We start from the raw sequence: 18,816 nt of genomic DNA, 5'->3' as shown, positions 1-18,816 counted from the left end.
ATACCCTAATAGTCAGCCATTACCACGAATTCTGAATTGATGTAGACTTCATTTGTTATTGATTAATTAACTATAATTAATTAAATTAATTCAGAACAATACGGCAAATATAAAATTTTGGCTAATAAGATGGTTTATTCATTTGTAATGTAAGCTAATCCGACTAATCCTCGCTAACTCCTACCGTTGACTCTTAAAAAAAAACTGGATAGCAAATAACATTTTTGAAAAAATATTACTATTGTGTGGCTGTTCTAAGAGAAAACATTTCAGGTTCTGGGGGTTTACATGTATGTTGTACGATACGAGGCTTTGCGGTTAGAATTTGACCTTTTGGGATGACAGGAACACGTAGATTCTTTACAAACAGGGCCAAAACTTGTTTGCAGACTAGAAAGTGTCTTCAGAATTCAATAAATTATCGGTTTAGGGAAAGCATCAGTAGTAAAGTAGGGAAGTGGCTATATCATTTAAACCGAGACTTTTCCAATTGCGCTTTTTGTCTCAGCAGTATTACGGACCGGTGATCCATCTCAGAAACGGATCAAGCTCGGCGGTTTGAGCAACATCTGCCGGCCCGCATCCTTTTTAAAGCCCCAGCACCACAATAAAGCGGGAAAGAGTTATTACGGCAGATGCATTTCAAGGATTTCAAGGTAGAGGGTATTTTTTTTAATTGATTTTCTTTTTTCTCTCTCCTTTCTTCTCCCGGGAATTCTTTGAACCCCAGGCCGACCTCGGTCTCTTGAAGCCAGAGGCGTCTCCTAGCTCGGCTATAAAAGTGGCTCGCTCCACCTGCCATTTTCCCGGATTGACGACCTTTGGCGAAAATTGCTCGTAAAACGGTGAATAATCGGCCTGGGGGTCCCTTAAACGATGGCCTGATGGCGTTTGACGTATCGCAACATGTCCTGGAAAGAGGTTAAAACGAAGTTTTAGATGATTACAACGCGGCAATTTTCCGAGAGGCGGTCTGGCCTCGATGAGCCTCGTGTAACTCGATAAGTCGAATAGATGATGAGGCTACAACTCTCATTATTTAATGGAAAAAACTCCAGCTAAAAATAGATTGTGAGCTCGTTCCGGACCAATTCCACCATTGATAATAATAAACTATCCCTGATATTTAATCTCTTGTCTGTTTAACTATTAAGACAAAAACTATGAACTTCTGGTATACAAGGTTTCAAACCCTATAATATAAACTCCATAAAGGAAATAATTATTAAAACGTGTAGTTGTGTACAACAGTGACAACTTCCTGGAAGGAATATAACATTCATTCCTGCAAATATTGTACTCGCTAAAAGGATTTTTTCTGCAAGCAGCACGATAAAAGATAATTAGCATTTTCAAATGCTAAATGTGCTATCGTGTTCTGGTTTATGAGTCCCTTATTCGTACTTAATGATTTTTTTTTTTATGCCAACATGTAAAAAGGAAGGTTTGCTAGATTTTTTTATTTAACAAAAAAGTGTCTTGATGGAAATCATTTGATGAAATTGAATTTTGTCTTCTTTGATCACTTTTTCAGTCTTTCCTTCCTCAATATAACTAGCGACATTCGAATAACTTTGTGAACACTTCCGTTATAAGGTAACACAGTGTAACATTCAAAGTGTTTACGAAATAGCACACTTGTACAACGGCCAGTAGACCTACGACCGTGTTTTCCACGAGCTAAATGACAATGTTTAATGTCAAAGCGTAAAAAAGGGAAAATTGTTTATAAAAGTGCTTTGATGGAATTGGATGTTTTCTTCTTTCGTCACTTTTTTGATCCTTCACGTAAGTAAACCACAGTCTAACTTTCGAACAGGATTACGAAATAGCACATTCATATAAGGCTAGACACAAGTGTTTTAATGTCCAGTGCACTATTTAATGCCATTAAAATTCGAATAACCTTTCGAGATTTCCGCCAAGTTAGATGTGCTAATTTGTTCTGGTTTGTTCAAAATGTGTGGTGGTTAGTGACCGTTAATCGATATTTATTTAGAAATAGTGAGATGCGGTCTGGTGTGATGTAGGTTTCAGAAAAACATTTTCTTTATCGTGCCAACGTTTCGATCTTTATTGAGATCATCTTCAGGGCTCAAAGTGTTTGTTTTCCGCGTAATTGTGCCATTCTTGCGTGTCGTGTCGAGAGTGCCCTTACACAGAAGACAAACACTTTGAGCCCTGAAGATGATCTCAATAAAGATCGAAACGTTGGCACGATAAAGGAAATGTTTTTCTGAAACCTACATCACACCAGACCGCATCTCACGATTTCTAAACAAATTTGTTCAAAATGTTTTCGAACAAGTTTAAAGACTTCTTGTTCATGCTTAATGACAGATTTTTTAAAATGTCAAAATGTAAAACGGAAAGATATGCTAGGTTATCTATTTCAAAAAGTTTCTTGATGGAAATTGTTTTGCGAAATTTTTCTTCTTTGGCAATCTTTTTGATCATTCCTTTGTAAGCAAATATGAAATAACACACTGGTATAAAACGTGTAGGACCTTTCGAGATTATCCATATGCTAAATGTGCTAACGTGGTTTATACATGGTTTATGCGTTTTTCTTCATTAATCACGAATATTAATTAATTATAAAGGCAGAGCTTCACATAATTTTAATTCTATATTGCTTTAACCACTTTTTGGACTCCTCATTTATCAATCTAGACCGTGTCTTCCTTTCTGATTATGTTTCTGATTATGAGTACTTCCAATATAAGTAAATAACACGGTCTAACCTTTGAAAGAGTTTACAAAATAGCACACTTGTAGGTACAACGTTTAGAAGACCCAAGACCACGTTTTAAAGTCCAGTTCGATGCCATTAATATAATATACGTGAATGACCCATCGAGTTTTCCATATGCTTAATGCGCAGGTGTGTTCTTGTGATTTGTTGAACTATTTTTGTGAATTGTTGTTCTTGATTAATCACGAATATGAGTACTGAGTCAGAGTTATCAGTAATTTTAATTCTATCCTGCTTTGACCACTTTTTAGTTCTTTCCTCAATCTAACCTTGTTTCATTTGTTCTGGTTCTATTGTAAATATTTCCATTATAATTACCTAACATGTAATAGGATAAACAAAGCCTTAAAATAGTTTACAAACTAGCATTAGTATTAGGACCCATTAAAAAAAACTTAACATACTCAACACAATTAGCTCGGTTTGCATGATATTTTACAGTACAGTTTATTTAACAAAATGCATACAAAACAACGATGAAATGTTTGTGTGCAATGTAAACAGTTCTTGAAAATTTCGAACAAATATTACGTTACAAATCAATAAACGAAAATCTACCTTTTGAGGCCATCTTCAAACGAAAATTATATTTATTTTGTTATTTTAATTAGTCCTCTCCCCATGGCTCGAGGGCCAACAGAGATAAACGATTCCCGTCTCAGCAGAGGCCGGTATCAGCGGAATTACATAATTTCTTATGATAAAAGAGCGTTTCAGAGGTCACGTACACGACATTCGGCAAACAGTGACACAATGAATCCTTTTTAGTTGGTTTTTTATCTCGCCGCATTATACGAAAAGAGAAGGGAGTCGTAATCGGAAAATCCATGTGACAAAATAAATTAAAAAAATATATATATCGGAATTCCGGTTATACAATTTTGCCGACGGTTGTAAATTATAAATAACGGGGTTATCAGTGTAAATCCTGTTCTGATTTTTCAGCAAAATTGCGTCGATAACAATTTCTTCCGTATCGATGATTTATTTATTTTTCTAATGAAACTACATAAAAAAATAAAAGATGCACTTTCAGTAAATTCAACTCACCTTTTGAGATAAGTTAAATCGTATAAATGATTGCCCACCTCATTTTATATTCGATATTCACATGTTGGATCCTTTGCCAATTTTATCCCGAGGTCGTGTTTGCTCTCCCAATTGTGCACATTTATCTGAACGATTATTAAATTGCTACAATTCAAATTGCGCAATCCTCGGATCTGATCGTTTATTAAAAATACATTCAGACGTCGACAGCTCTTGTGCCAGAAGAACAATCGAGAGATAGCGTCAAATTTTTCCGATATTTGCTGTTTACATAACACGAATTCCACTTTGTATGTTTTATTAGACAGGATGTACGAGAGAGAAAAAACAGTTTTCAAAATGAAAATTTACAAAAAAAATGTACCGAAAATACCTTTAAAACTGATAATCATCGTTGGAATGTGTAGACTCCAGCGTTCGTTTTTACTGACCTACGATAACACCAACATCTCCTTCTTTTTAAAATGTTTTCGCGGACGTATCAAAAAACTGCGTAGAATATTTTCTTCAACTTCCTCTACAAATAAAACGAGTGGCTTTGTGAACAAAAATTCGTAAACTAATTTTCAAAACTGCCTGACCAATGATATAAAAAATCAATCAATCAATTAATTTTTACACAATTTTCCTACAGAAGTGCTGTGAAATATTTTTTCTGTTCAAAACCCGTCCTTGAACCGACCGTAATCACTAACTCTTTACTGACCTATGATAACGACAGCTTCGTTTTAAAACATTTTCGTTGATGTTTCAAACGTATGTACTTACCTAATTCACTTCAGTCATTTATTATCAAAGGAACAATATCTACTTTATTTTTGGCTTTAGATTTAGATTTTGTAAATGTAATTAAAGAGAATTTGGATTAATTTAATTAATTACATTTCTCCCATAAGATTGAAGTAAAGCCGTTTATCGCTTTAACTTTTAAAAAATCCTCATATACTTGAACTAACTTCTTTCTAGAACTGCTGAAAAAACAAAATGGACATTTTTGCCTATTTTTAAAATTATTTACAATTAAAATTAAATTTAAACGATTTTATTCCGTTAGAAGGACCCCAACACCGTTAATTGTTGGATAAAATAAAAGAAATCCTCATATCCTTGAACTTCTCTCCATGTCATCGACTTTTGTCTAAATTAACGAGGAAACAATAGTATTTACTTCTCTCTTTTACTTCTCCAATTAATTATTATTTTTATCTAAGGTTTTTCGTTGAGAAGAAAAATAAAAAGTAATTAATTGGAAAAATTAATATCGTCAATTATGACCACTAAACAAATATGGAATTTTTTACTACGTTTATTTAAAATTTATTTACAGGCGATTTTATCGCACCCAAGCTTACAGCTTTCTTAAAACAAACAAGTCTGGATATCCTTGAACTATCTACAGTTGTGGTTAAATGGAAAAACAGTGAAAATAATGATTTGCCTCTGTTTTTATTACGGCTATTTAATGTTTTAACATTCGGTTTTTTATGACTGTAGGGAACTCAAGCCAGTTGGAACTAATTGGACGAAGTTCAGAATTTTTACAGAACTCTGATATAACTTGGCTTATTTAGCAGCATTTTTTGACCAGTAATCAATCAAGGATTCAAACCAAAGCCAGCTATCGCTGCTTAAAACAAAATAAATTTACTTTATTAACGACATAATTTTAACTTTTGTCTACATACAGTCGGGAAAGATTAAAAAAGAAGAGATTTTGTCTGAACCACGATGATAACAAAAAACAGCATAACTTGGCACAATAAATACCAGGGTTTGATAACGTTACCATATCGTTTTTTATATATAACATTTTCATTCATATTTTGTAAAAAGTGTAATTTTTTAGCACCATATTTATTAGAAAATAGTTCTATAGCTACTTCAAGCTATACTTCCTAAACGGAACCTAAGTTGTGCGTGTATCGCTGCGTTAAAAAAACCCTAAGAAGTATTTCTTTATAATAGCTTTCACAGTGGGCAATCAATTTAATGAACAATTCAGATTAACTCGACCCGCCTTTCTTCCGCGACGGACCGAGCCGGGAGAACGTTGGCCGTTCAATTTTGGCCAAGGCTAATAATTTATTTTATGAGGATTTCTCGAATGAGGCCATGTCCCCAGGGCGAAACCAGGTTTCACTTTTTTCCCTGAGTCATTGAAATGTCGACTTTTGTCCGTTTATAATATCGGCGGACCGGTCCGTTCTCTCCGATCCTTATTGACTCCCTTCACCTTTCACCTATAGGATTCTTGTTCATCGGGCTTCCAATGTCGGAAATGTCTAATTCCAGGCGTCTAAATAAATAAACAAAAAGAGGGGGAAAGAAATGTTAAATGAGGTCATTTTGTTTACCAAATGAGTCAGGCCAAACAATCGGTTATTCACGACAAAAACAACAACATTGGCACTGTTTGAAAGCAAAATCATCAAAATAAAAACGAGAATTTTCAATTTTATAATCAATTTGAAAATTAGACCATTGGGAAAAAAATGTATATTTCAAAAGTCTGATCGTGGGGTGGAAAATGACATAATAGCAAAACGCCTCTGACTAAAGAGCACAAAAGGGCCAGAATGATAACTTGTTAATAGGGTTTTTGATAATTTTACTTCCCTCCCCCTTTTCGGAATCGTTGCGAAATTCTATGCCTTTCCAAAGACTTCCTCTCCGGTCGTGGGCGGAATCGGAGGCCGTTTAATGTAGTCAATGACCTCGAGGATTGACGGAATCGGTTTTTACGCCCCGCCGCGGCTTGCGTAAACTGGGTCGAACGGCGAGACAATGGAATTCCGAGCCTTTTGAACAATTCCGATAAAGCCGGGAGAAAAAGGAAGCAGGGGGAAGTTTTGACGGACCGGACTTGATCGAATGCCGTCTATTCCGTTGCCGACACGAGCTGAAAATATCTCCTGCAGCCTGACATAATCACGCCTCTTTTCACACCGATGCCAAATCAAGTCGTATTGTTTATTAATGGGCTAATTTTTCAACTAGGACAACCTAGATTTATCTTCTGTTTTTTGGCGTGATTATAGAAAATTCTTAAGTGGAAAAAGTCTTCTGTCTTGTAGGAGGTCAACTCCGGTTACACACTACGCTGGTCAGTCGGCCATTAAATATGTGACACAACATTTCTTTCATGTTTTCTAAAGAAAATATTACTCAAAAATACAAGCGCAAATTTATACAGTTATTATAAAAATAATATAATGAACGATAGCCAAGTCGCGAGGGCTTTCGGCTCGTATTTGCCATGGTATTGATTCTGGGTTAGAATACCGGCATAACCTGTGAAATTTCGATTGATCTTACATTAAAAAAGGCTTATAAAGTGGCTTGAATCGTCCACATCATCATGGTTTCTAGTTTCATTATAAGGGTTGAAATCCATGAACCCTGAACACCTGTTGAGACTTAACTAGATAGCTATTATTTTATATAATTTTCGTTAATGAGTTATGAACAAATCACTAAATTATCGTAGTTACAAGTCTGAAAAAGGAAAGGTTTAAATGCAAAAAATCACGAATTCTATTTTAAATCCAAAGCCAAACAGGTTCAGATTTAGAACAATGTTTTTACATTTATTCTATAAACTCCACCAACCTCTTTCACTTTCACTGAAATATAGCCAGGATTGTTTCGTTATGAGTTTAAACAGAAAACATCCCGTCTCTAACCTTCACCACAAAAAAAGAGGACCAAATAGCAAAACAAACCTAATCCGAACAATTTCTTTCTCTTTGATTACACAACTAGATAATCACTAATGGTATTATTATTCTGTCCACAATCATGAATGTACATCTGTGTGAGGTCAATAAACTCAAAACTTCGTCCTAGTACGATTCCTAGAGTCATTTGAAATTTATGATGGTTCGATCAAACGTCATGTTCCGTTTTTTCTTTGTTCTAACTGTATACAAGAGCACGATGATAAACGGTTTATTACACTATCAACAATTCCAAAATACAAAACAATAATCGTGTCCTTATAAATTTAATAAGGATTTATGACTAAAGACCATTAAACCCTAAGTTTTATTACTATAATTTATATATTGTTTAATTCGTTAAAACCTGCATAAATAATCAAATATTGTACAATGTTGAAATTGTTATTTTTAATTTTATTACTCTACTTTTTCAAAAACATAACCTATAATCCTGAACGAGAATAATAAGCTATTTTTTAAATAAATATGCAAACGTGGCAGGGTTTTAAAAAATTGAAAATCTCAGAGCAGCCGTTTTTCTATAAGCATTAGCTTTATTGTGATATTTTAATGATTCTCTAATCACTCATACTTTTAGTAAACAACATTATCTTTCGTGACGATTATTTTTTTAGTGTTCTAGATACAGGAATTCTCATTTTGTTATCTAAACAGGGTTTCTTTTGCATAGTATTTTCGAGTAGACGTACGAGAAACGATTTGAAAACGAAAATTAAATTTTTTATTGTTTTGAACTTTGGTCTTGACGATAAACACCATTTGTATTTTTTTGTTTTTAATACAAATAAATTTTGACACACGGTGGTTTTATATTTGAATGAATTGTACAGAATACAAGCATAGCAGTGTAATATGTTTTATATTTAAAATGATATTCTATTTGCTACTAATGATTTTGAGAATTCCATATAGAAAAATAAAAAAGATAATCAAAGAAAAGAATGCGACGCCAGCTTTTATTAAAGCTTTATCGACCTGTTCTACTTTAAGTGAGTCAGAAATATTACTCGACATTTTTATAGCGTTGGGTCATCCTAAATCTCATTCCCGTCGTGGAAAACACAACAAGATAATAAAAAGAACGATATTATTGAATAACGAAGGGATAATCAACTCCCAAAACAGAATCGGTCATGTTTTGAGATAGCAGAAAATCTGTGAGGTCGGCGATAAAACTGGGTCATGATAACCTAACAATGAAAAATGCGCTGCATCATGTTTAAGATGAACTCGCAGTTACCCAAGAATGTTTGAAGAAGAAGTGTGAAAAAAGGGCAAAAAATCTACGTTATGGGTTTAGTTCTCTTTTGTACAGGGTAAGCGAAGGATGAAGAGGAAAAATTCGATAGGATCCGATTGAAAATGGAAATATCATGAAATAAAATGATGAAAATTGTATGACTGGTTATCGAAAAACGACTACTCGTCCCAGAGCCATTCTTGCTACCGGGCGTTCAAGGTTTGTTATGCAACGGACACGGCTTGACGCAAAAGGCCTTCAACCGAAGACCTCCTAGGAAACGGTAGGAGAAAATGGTTTTCCTTCCGAGCCCTTGTTATCCTATTTAACCCCTCTTACCTCATTAGCCGGCCTCTCTCGTGCTGGTGGTACGCCCTCTCGGAGTCTTCGGATGGCGGTGCCAGGTGCGTCGAGGTGGCCGGAAGCGACGGGTATCTTTTCACGGCCCACAGCTCTGGGGGCAGCGGGGAGTACAGCGGCGGCGGAGGGATTAGGATACCCGGTGGGCCACCCCCGGGATACCCCTGCGGCGGCTGTGACATACCGCCCTCGCGCCAAACCTGCTGAAAATACAAAAAAAAATTCAATACACGTACAACAAAATTACTAAACTATCATATTATTGTAATGTACTAATTTTTAATTTCTGCGGTACACAACCGAACGATACAATCTACTTTATTCATCTTTCCAACCAAATTTGACCGTATCCGCGCGTGCGCGCGCGCGAGAGAGAGAGAGAGAGAGAGAGAGAGAGAGAGAGAGAGAGAGAGAGAGAGAGAGAGAGAGAGAGAGAGAGAAAGAAAGAAACAAGAAATAAAGAGAGAATCAGAAGAAAGAAAAGGGTAGAGTGATGTAAGTGAGAGTTGAGAGCTAAGGAAAAAGAGAGATAGAAGGGGATGAAAATGTTTATTTCTTTGTTGATAACGTTCTCTATTTTTATCTTTTAAATTGGCATGCTCTCATAACATCATAAAGAGGTCACACTAAATCAAAAGCCTGAAATTTGGCCTGAAGGTTGGCAATTCCTAGCATTTAAACTAGTAAGAGATCAAGAAGGGGTGAGATAGAACTGGATTGAGTAAGATGTTCGAAATATAATTAAAAGCGAGAGTGAGGGTTATAAGAAAAGGGGAAAGGTAGAGTCACGTAAGTGAGAGTTGGGTGAGCGAAACAATAAAAGAGAGATAAAGAACAAATAGAGTATAAAGAGAATCAAGTTATATTTGTTTCGTGGGAAAAAATCCGCCAGCAAGGTGTTCATACAATAAGACTACTCTAAACAATTTTTTTTTAAATACTTTATTTAGATTTTATACAATATAGAGATTTACAAAAAAAAGTACATTACAACACGGATAATAAACATGCAAATAAAATAAATAATAAAAAAAATTAAAAATCAAAACAACACAAAAGTTTGAAAGATCTCAAGGCCAGGCAATTACCATTATCCAGACAGATTCCGCGCGAAAACCCTGTTTTCAAGGGCTTCTTCTGTTCTGATTATGTATCAATTGTATGCTAGGACAACACCATTCGACCATATACGACTTGATATTTTAGTTTCCGATTACAATCACTAGAAATGTGGGGTGTTTAGTGACCGTTAGCCAACGATTATTTGGAGGTCTTGAGATGCTGTCTGGTGTGACGTAGCTTTTAGAAAAACATTTTCTTTATCGTGCCAACGTTTCGATCTTTATTGAGATCATCTTCAGTGCCAATTTTACAAATACGTGTAGGATGTGGAAAAAATGAATGTATACAATGCGAGAAATTCATTTTCCACATCCTACACGTATTTGTAAAGTTTAAACAATGTTTATAAATCCCAGGCCCTGTAGATGATCTCAATAAAGATCGAAACGTAGGCACGATAAAGAAAATGGTTTTCTAAAACCTACGTCACATCAGACCGCATCTAACGATATCCAAGTAATCATTACTAGAAATGTTTAAGCTGGGAACAAACCTCGTATAACAAAGCATGCGAGCGCTTATTGCAAACATACTTATTTGAGAAGATTTATCAGCAGATGCTTATAAGTGAACATTTTGAAAGGTGCTATTTCTCATAGACTCCCTTAAATTTAAAATTAGTTATACAACTATTAAAGGATTATGCGCACGAAGAAAATATGCTATTACTCAAATCGATAAAGAACAATTTACTTTATTTTAAAAAAAAGTATGTATCTTTAAACATCCTTGGATGAGAATTCTGTCAAGGAAAACAACACAATAAGTGATCACTGGGAAACCCACCTTTTTATCAATCCTGTGACCTCGTTCGCGTTAGGGCTAAATTCGGCACGGCTTAATTTTCTTTTAGTTTTTTTCTCCCTCTTGGGTTCTCCCTATCAGAGCTACGGTTGGAAATCTCGGCAATAATGAGATGTAAAATGAATCATGCGGCGACGACGTCGACGGCGCGGGCGGTGCTTTTGACTACACAAAAGGGAAAATGTTTGGCTAGTAAGCAAACAACCCGTGCCCGACTGGAAAATTTGAACAGTAATGGCCTTTGTTATCTAAATTCTGCCCCAGCTCTGATAATCGGCGACGGAATTAAACGCAAAACAAACACAACAATAAACAGCCCCGGCCTGCATCGCTGAACGGGAAAAACAACATTCGGCAGGGGGAAACAGCTTTTTTTCACGTTCCGGAAGTCTTCGAGTTCAAAATAGACGGAGTGGCCCAATTAGAAAACGACCGCATTAATTTTAATTAGATTTCTTTAAGAACAATGTAAATATGCAAATATTAATCGTTTAATTTTTATAGACATGCTAATTTTGATAAGTAGATTATTATAGTTTGTAATTTTATGGCATAGTTTAGCTTGGAATGGAGTATTTTTTTAATTAAAAAAAAAATATTAAAAATAAACGTTCTATTAGGTAGATAGAGAGGCGAGAGAGAGAGTGAGAGAGAGAGAGAAGAGAGAGAGAGAGAAGAGAGAGAGAGAGAGAGAGAGAGAGAGAGAGAGAGAGAGAGAGGAGAGAGAGAGAGTGAGGAGAGAGAGAGTGAGGAGAAAGAGAGAGTGAGGAGAGAGAGAGAGACGAGATAGATACAGAAATAGAGGGAAACGAGATAGAGAGAGAAAAGAGGGGGTCAGAGAAAAAGAGTGTGCGAAAGCGTAAGAGATAGACCGTGAGATATTTACAAGAATTACAAACAAGCTTTGATAAATACATAATTGGAATATGAAGTGATTTTTCAGTTAAAATGAAGAGAAGCGAAGGACTGTGTTCACCATTGGTGGAAAGTAAGGTCTGAACTTTTATAATGGAAATGAATTGTATAAAACAACTAATTAAAAACAATTGAGGCTTGTTTAGCACTTCATTGTTATATTATCATTTCCCGAGCCTTTTGTTTGAATTGTTTTAGAAACATTCAGTGTCTTAAAAGTGTAGAATTATTACAAATGAAATGGGCTTTGTCGGTCGGGTATATTTTCAAAAGGTCTCACCTTTCTAAGAAGGATGTTTTGGGTGACGGGGAACAGGTAAGGTGTGAGATGAGTAGGGAGACAAAACGCCTCAAGGTAAGACGAGTGTTTCCCATAAAACCGGTGCATTAATTAAAAACGCGGCGTCAAGTAAAACTGGAATGCTTGTGGAAATAATTGATGATGCGAACCACAGCAAAGCGATTTTCCCCTGATTCGTCATTCTTGGAAACGCTGGGCGAGGAAACCCGTTTCTGCTTTATGTAACGGGCGCGAATCGATCTCGTGAAAATAATATTCTCGCATTGCAGAACGATACAATCGTTAAGCCTGCTATCTTGCAAAAACCATATCTGGAACGCTAACTTTAATAAATACACGCGACCTCTTTTGTCCGACTGTGATTATCGCACTCTGTAATTGGGTACATAGTGCTCTGGGTCCGTACGCCCATCCGTCACCCAATCGATTTCCCATTATATCACCCGTTCCGTCATCTGTTATCGACGCGTGCAAGGCCAGCTGGAAATTATTGTGCCTTGAATTCCAGAAGGCACCTGAGACAACCGACCGGGGACGCAAACGTCCACCCTTTTCCCTCTCCGGCCAGTCCTTGACTTTTTCCCCCTTATCGATCTCCCTGCCTCTCCTATTGTCCCATTCCTCACAGGAAGGAGGAAGCGAGTTCTAGATTTATTATCTCAGAAATGGGCCGGCGCTATCCGAGACGAGAGACGGATTCGGAAGCACGTGATTCCTTCAATCGCATAAGGTCAATGCGAAACAAAGCACATAAGCTAAATGTATATGGATTAATAGCACATTAATTTATTTGTTTTTTAAAAGGTTCCCACGAGAAATTAACTAACAATACACGTTAAATATCCATTCTTATTTTACACTTTGAGTTTGGTATTAGTGAGTTTGAGAGATTGGCGATTACGGAGAAACTTGTGAGTAGAGTAATGAAATGAGTTATGGAGGAGATGAGTTTGCTAGTGTGCTGTTGGTTTATTGAATAGGCAACCAAATGATTTAATGAGCTTGTGTATGATTGGTTGAACGCATGAATCAATGGATGGATTTTACGCGTTTGGCTGAGTTAAAATATCTACGTGAGAGCATCAGTTAACGAATGGTGATTGTTTGTTTGTAACATTGAATGTATTAAAATTATTGAAAAAGTGTGCATGAATTAGTGAGAAACCACTTTTTTTAATTGCGAGAGTACGAGTTAAAAGGTAAAGTGTATGTTTGTACTTGGGAATGAAATTGGTTCAATTGTGTAAGTGTGCGTAGGTTAGTTTGGGAGACCATGGTTTGTGAATGTGAGTGTATGAGTTAGAGAATAGGTAAGGGTTTGTGAATGAATTTTTGGGGTGATTAGGGACGGTTAGGCCTATTATAAAATAGGCTTGCTTGTCTTGTGAACGTGAATGTACGTGTAAACGATTTAGTTAAGTGTTGGTTTTTATGAATTAACTGAACTGATTTTCGTTGTTGAGTAAATATGCATGAATTAGTAAGTGTTAGCAGTTTTGTGAATGTTTAACGATTTTATTGAGTCCTTGATTGAGCAGTTAAGAGAGTGTGAGCCAGTAAGTGTAACATAGGTTGAGAAATATATCTCTTGTATTAAGTTATTGCAATAAACCATAACAAAATACGCGCCTACGAATACGTAATAAAAATCAGATACTATTTTTAAAAAAGTCGTCATAACACAAACCGGACAAAACATGTTGAATAATAAACTTGAGTTTGTAACTTCGTTTCTAGGATTTTTTTCTGAAATTGTTTGTTTGATGTATTATGCTTTTACAAGCTTTTTGGATTAGATTCGTTGAAACCTCTATTCAGTCCAGGCTCTATTCAATATTTCCAGTTTTGAATGTATCATGTTACCATGGAATTCTTATTATTTTCGATCCCGTGCGCTGGTGAAACATTCTTAGTTTCTCTCTTTTGATTGTAACAAGTTTATAATCATTATTTATTTATTTAAGAGAGGGGATATCCTTTTTAAGGAAATAAGGGATAAATATTTGGGGGGGGAGTGGGATAAAAAATGCTTACATGCATATGTTAATATGCAACGGCTGATAAAGAGGTCACGAGCCGAATTAAGGGAGAACGCGACTTTCCAGGATAACTTTACAATTACTCTATTGTTCTACGAATAGAAATATCACTGACCCGTAAATACATGATTCCGGCGGATCATAACGATAAAGGAAAATTAAGCTAGAAAAGTCCAGCGCATTTTCATTTTTCCGATCACCCCAAAAAAAGCTTCGATATGTTTTTACTTACTAGAAACTTTATTTTACTCTTTTTACTTCATTGACTTTTCCATCATTGATAGTTGTTAAAAAGTTATATAAAATAATAACGTATTCCGCCCTGTCTTTTCATTTAAAACTGTAATTGTTATTAAAGTTTGACGAAATGAAAGCCAATCTCTCCCGGTTCCTTTTTCATGATATCAGTGGCGATAATTGGAATTGACGGTTTGGTGGTGAGAAGACCGTTATTCAGCTCAAGGCCCTCGCAAAGCCAGTCGAGGGTCTTGGCTGTAGACCTGTAGCGAATTTACATACGCCCGTAAATAACACTCCTTAAAAAGGAGTCCTGGGGAAGATTTCTTACAGATAATGGCCGACCGTTAGGCAAGTGGGCTTCCGGCGAATGAAATGAGTCAAATGTCCAATCAGGGCTTTCTTGGTAGATGATTCGTGTGGATGATGGATATTGTTTTAAGTACTTTTCAACCGGAGATGATGTCTCGGGGCGATTCCGGTTCAACAGTTACGTGAATGCGGGTTTATTGTTGCGTTCGTCCAGTTCTTGTCTGTGGATTTGTTAGTAAGATTAGGTGAATAGCATTACCCTATTCAACGGTAAAAGCAGTGTGAATGTGTGAGTGAAATTGAATGTTCTTGATTAAGCAGTAAGTGAAATTGTATGTTTGTGAGTAAGCAGTATGAATGTTTGAGTGAAATTGTATGGTCGGGAGGAAGCGGTGTGAGTGTAAGTGAAATTGTATGTTTGTGAGTAGGCTGTGTGAGTGACAATTAATGTGTGTGAATAGGCAGTGGGAGTATAAGTGAAATTGTATGTTTGTGAGTCGGCAGTCTGAGTGACAGTGGATGTTTGTGAATAGGAAGTGTGAGTATAAGTGAAATTGTATGTTTGTGTGTCGGCAGTTCGAGTATAAGAGACTATATGTTTGTGAGTCGGTAGTCTGAGTGACATTGCATGTGTGTGAATAGGAAGTGTGAGTATAAGTGAAATTGTATGTTTGTGAGTAAGCAGGTGAGTGAAATTGCATGTGTGTTAATATGCTATTGAAATTGTACGTTTGTGAGTGGGCAGTGTAAGTGAAATTGCATGTTTGTGACTAGGAAACATGAATGTGTAAGTAAAATTGTATGTTAGTGTATAGGCAGTGTGAGTGTCAAGAGTGAATGTGAGGATGGGTGGGTTTCTTAATGAATAGAAAAGAATCAATGATTGTGATTGAGTGTGAGTTGGTTTCATATCATGAGTGGAGAGTTTCGTGTCTGGGTTTGTTGTTAGTTTTATGCATTGAGCGAGTTAAGTGTGGGTTAATTGGTGAGTGTTAATGAGTAGATGAGAATGAGCTAGTAAGTGTCAAAGTTTTTGTAACAGTGAGTGTTAGTAAGTATTCATTTGTTAATGCAATTAGTGATTTATTGTGAATGAGAATCAATCAGTTAGTGTGAGTGTGGGCCTGTTAACGAGTTAGAACAAGTGAATAAGTGAAGATGTGTTTGTTATATTTCAGCGTGTGAAGGAAACGGAAATACCATTATTTAAACAATCTACAATACTTGAGGCGATTCCGGCACAGTGCGAAACGTAGCGATTCAAAAGATATGTATCAAGTCAAAAATAGGTTTGCATAAAACAACCCCAGTCAGCGAAAATATCTGATCTTACTAAACAACAAATCATGTTTTATAAAAAAATTAAACTTTTTCTCATATTTCCTATGACAAAGAGGTAAGAATAATAACGCAATAGTTGTAGCTCTTTTATACGATTACGGGTTTAGTCACGGGTCGTGTCGGTGTGTAAAAAATTAGACGTTGACTAATACGTGTATTTGTCTTAAATAAAAAGAAAAAACTCCGTTAGCTCATATTTGGCTTTCTGTTATCACTTTCACTGCTTTAGCCCCGTTACGTGCCTGCGGGCGGATAAAAGAGGTGAAAATCCTAGATAACAATTGATTAGGGAAACGGGGTTAAGTACGTTAGGAATCCACCTGTCTGGTTTCCCAAAAGGCTCCCCTGTCCCAAGCCATTGATGGCTTTCCGCATGGGTGGGGCCTTTTCTCCCAAGCAGGTAAGCACGGTGAAAAGCAGGTACAGAGATGCAAAAAAAGGAAGTAAGTGTTAGTGTAGAAAATGATCATTTATTGTAATAATGGTGTAGTAAAAAGGTTCAAATTTATAGTTTTTTTCCCCTTTGCAAATAACTAAATTACTCGCTTTGTATCACCTGTCTGGTAAATCAGTGCCAGTCCGCAGATAAAAATAGAGAAATGTTTTAAGCATAGATTTCCTTTCAGACTGTGCCTTCAGCTGACCTTCACTTGGATTTAAAACCCAATTATTAAACGTGTATACAATAATAATTTTAATGACAACACCAAACATTGTTACAACAGGACAAACATCAACTGCTCTAATACAAATATGGGAAATTCAAATGAACACAGGGTTTGTTTGTGTTGTGTAATTACATATCTCCAGCGTTTAACAATAGTTTTCTGACCCGACAGTTGACTACCTGCCCCAGTTTACGTTTTTGCTTCCAACTTTTTAACAAAAGCGATACTTGTACCTGCAGACGGTTTTGAAAGGCCTTCAAGTACAATCTATTCTAAATATGCCATTTCAGTGCTTACTGGTTGACTTGAACCGATATGATCGTTACATTGTCGCAAAATCAGAACAATAGGATAACGAAAGAAAAGAGCGAGTAGGGGCGGACCAAGAAACTTACTCCACTAGCCTAGACATAACCGAGTTCACTAGGTACTGTAAATATTATTTACAATAGTTCAAAGTATGTTTCGTATCTACTGTTTTAGGTTTTATTTTAAACATTTAATTTTAAAGAACAATTTGTCTTGTTAAATTGTTTTTGTTTATTTTAGAAAACATTTCCATGTCGTTTTGTAATAAAAAAATAAATACATTACTTATTTATAATGATTTGAAAGTTTTGGGAATTTACATCCACCGCCAGCATCTTGTATTGCATTAAATTTTAAATTTATTACTATGTGTATTATATTTTAAAATATATGACATCTTGCCGCAGGGCATAAATTATAAATCATATCTCTTATAAATAATTTTAATACAATGCAAGAACCTGATGATGGGTTCAATTCTCGAAATATCCAAATAAATGTATATAACTAACGTATTTATTTTTAATTAAAAAAAATATATACACACACATACATATGGAAATGTTTTCTAACATAAACCAAAAAATTTAATTCTTCTTCAAAAATGTATTCAAGCTTTAATATTAACAAGTGAATTAGAGAATGCGGTTTTTGAACTAGTGGATGTGTGTTTCATGGTGAGGATGAGTTAATGAGTTAGTGTAAAGGATTGAGTTAGTGAGTGTTAATGATTCAGTAGTGAACGTGGGTTGGTTTGTTAGAGAGTGACTCAGTGAATGTGAGGTAGTTTGTTAGCGAGAATGAATGAGTGAGTTAGTGAATCTTAGTTTGTTTGTTAGGGTCCATAAATGAGTGAATTAGTTGTGGGTTTATTTATTAATGAATGATGTTTGTCAATGAGTATAAATGAGTTCGTTCAGGAGTGTTGGTTGTTGGCTAGTGAGTTTGAATTGAGTTAGTGAGTGTGAATTTGTTAATTAGTGAGTATGAACGTGTACGTTAGTATGTGGGGATTTGTAAGTGAAAATTGTTGTGTTTATGTACACGATTTGAATTGGTTATTCGAAATGAGTAGTTGTCGAGTGCGAATATGTAATGTCCGATTATCGCTTAAAAAACATATATTGGGATGTTACGGTGGAAAGTATCTGTTCAAAGAAGTTTAATCAAACCAAATTCATCGTCACGTTTGAAGAAGACTGGCGTATATTATATTAAGTCGATACGCGCCTGTCAGCATTCGAGGCTAGACGGACCCATCTCAATTTCACAATATTATGTTCGAGAATAGAGGCTCAACTGAATTCGAGGTCAGAAGGATATCGGAGCGCTTTATTCAAAACATTCACAACCGCTTTTCACTATGTGAAGTTAAATCGACTTTCTCGCACTCAAAAGCTAACGACGCACATTTATCCATTATCGTTATGCGATGTGTAAAAGCAGAAATTTAAGTTAATGTCCGTTCAAGGCGTTTTGAAACCTCGCAGTGAAAGGGGGGCAGTTGAGTCATTGGCAATAATAGCTTTTGTTTGGATTATCCCGGACAGGCGTAGTAGGCAAATTGGTCGGTTTACAACGAGTTAAACCGAGGCGCAGTTCAAGGTTAGGCCGGTTGCTGTT

General features: G+C 35.9%; 1 protein-coding gene across 10 annotated transcripts in view; it reads right to left on the bottom strand.

Annotated features, from left to right (window-relative positions):
• Positions 1-18,816, bottom strand: part of LOC106661667 (lysine-specific demethylase 3A-like) — a 475,583-nt gene that overhangs the window by 23,525 nt on the left and 433,242 nt on the right. For 9 of the 10 annotated variants that reach the window (XM_014385209.2, XM_014385207.2, XM_024227951.1 and 6 more), the window contains one exon: positions 9,125-9,348. In XM_014385209.2, the coding sequence (XP_014240695.1) occupies positions 9,125-9,348 (224 nt within the window). The remainder of the gene's footprint in view (positions 1-9,124; positions 9,349-18,816) is intronic. The other variant, XM_014385208.2, reaches the window with a different exon arrangement.

The sequence above is a fragment of the Cimex lectularius genome, unplaced genomic scaffold (genome assembly GCF_000648675.2).
Source record: "Cimex lectularius strain Harlan isolate CLEC.00 unplaced genomic scaffold, Clec_2.1 scaffold59, whole genome shotgun sequence".
In the NCBI taxonomy this organism is placed as follows: Eukaryota; Metazoa; Arthropoda; class Insecta; order Hemiptera; family Cimicidae; genus Cimex; species Cimex lectularius.
The sequence above is the reverse complement of the archived record's forward strand: the minus strand, read 5'-3'. Positions and strand labels throughout refer to the sequence as shown.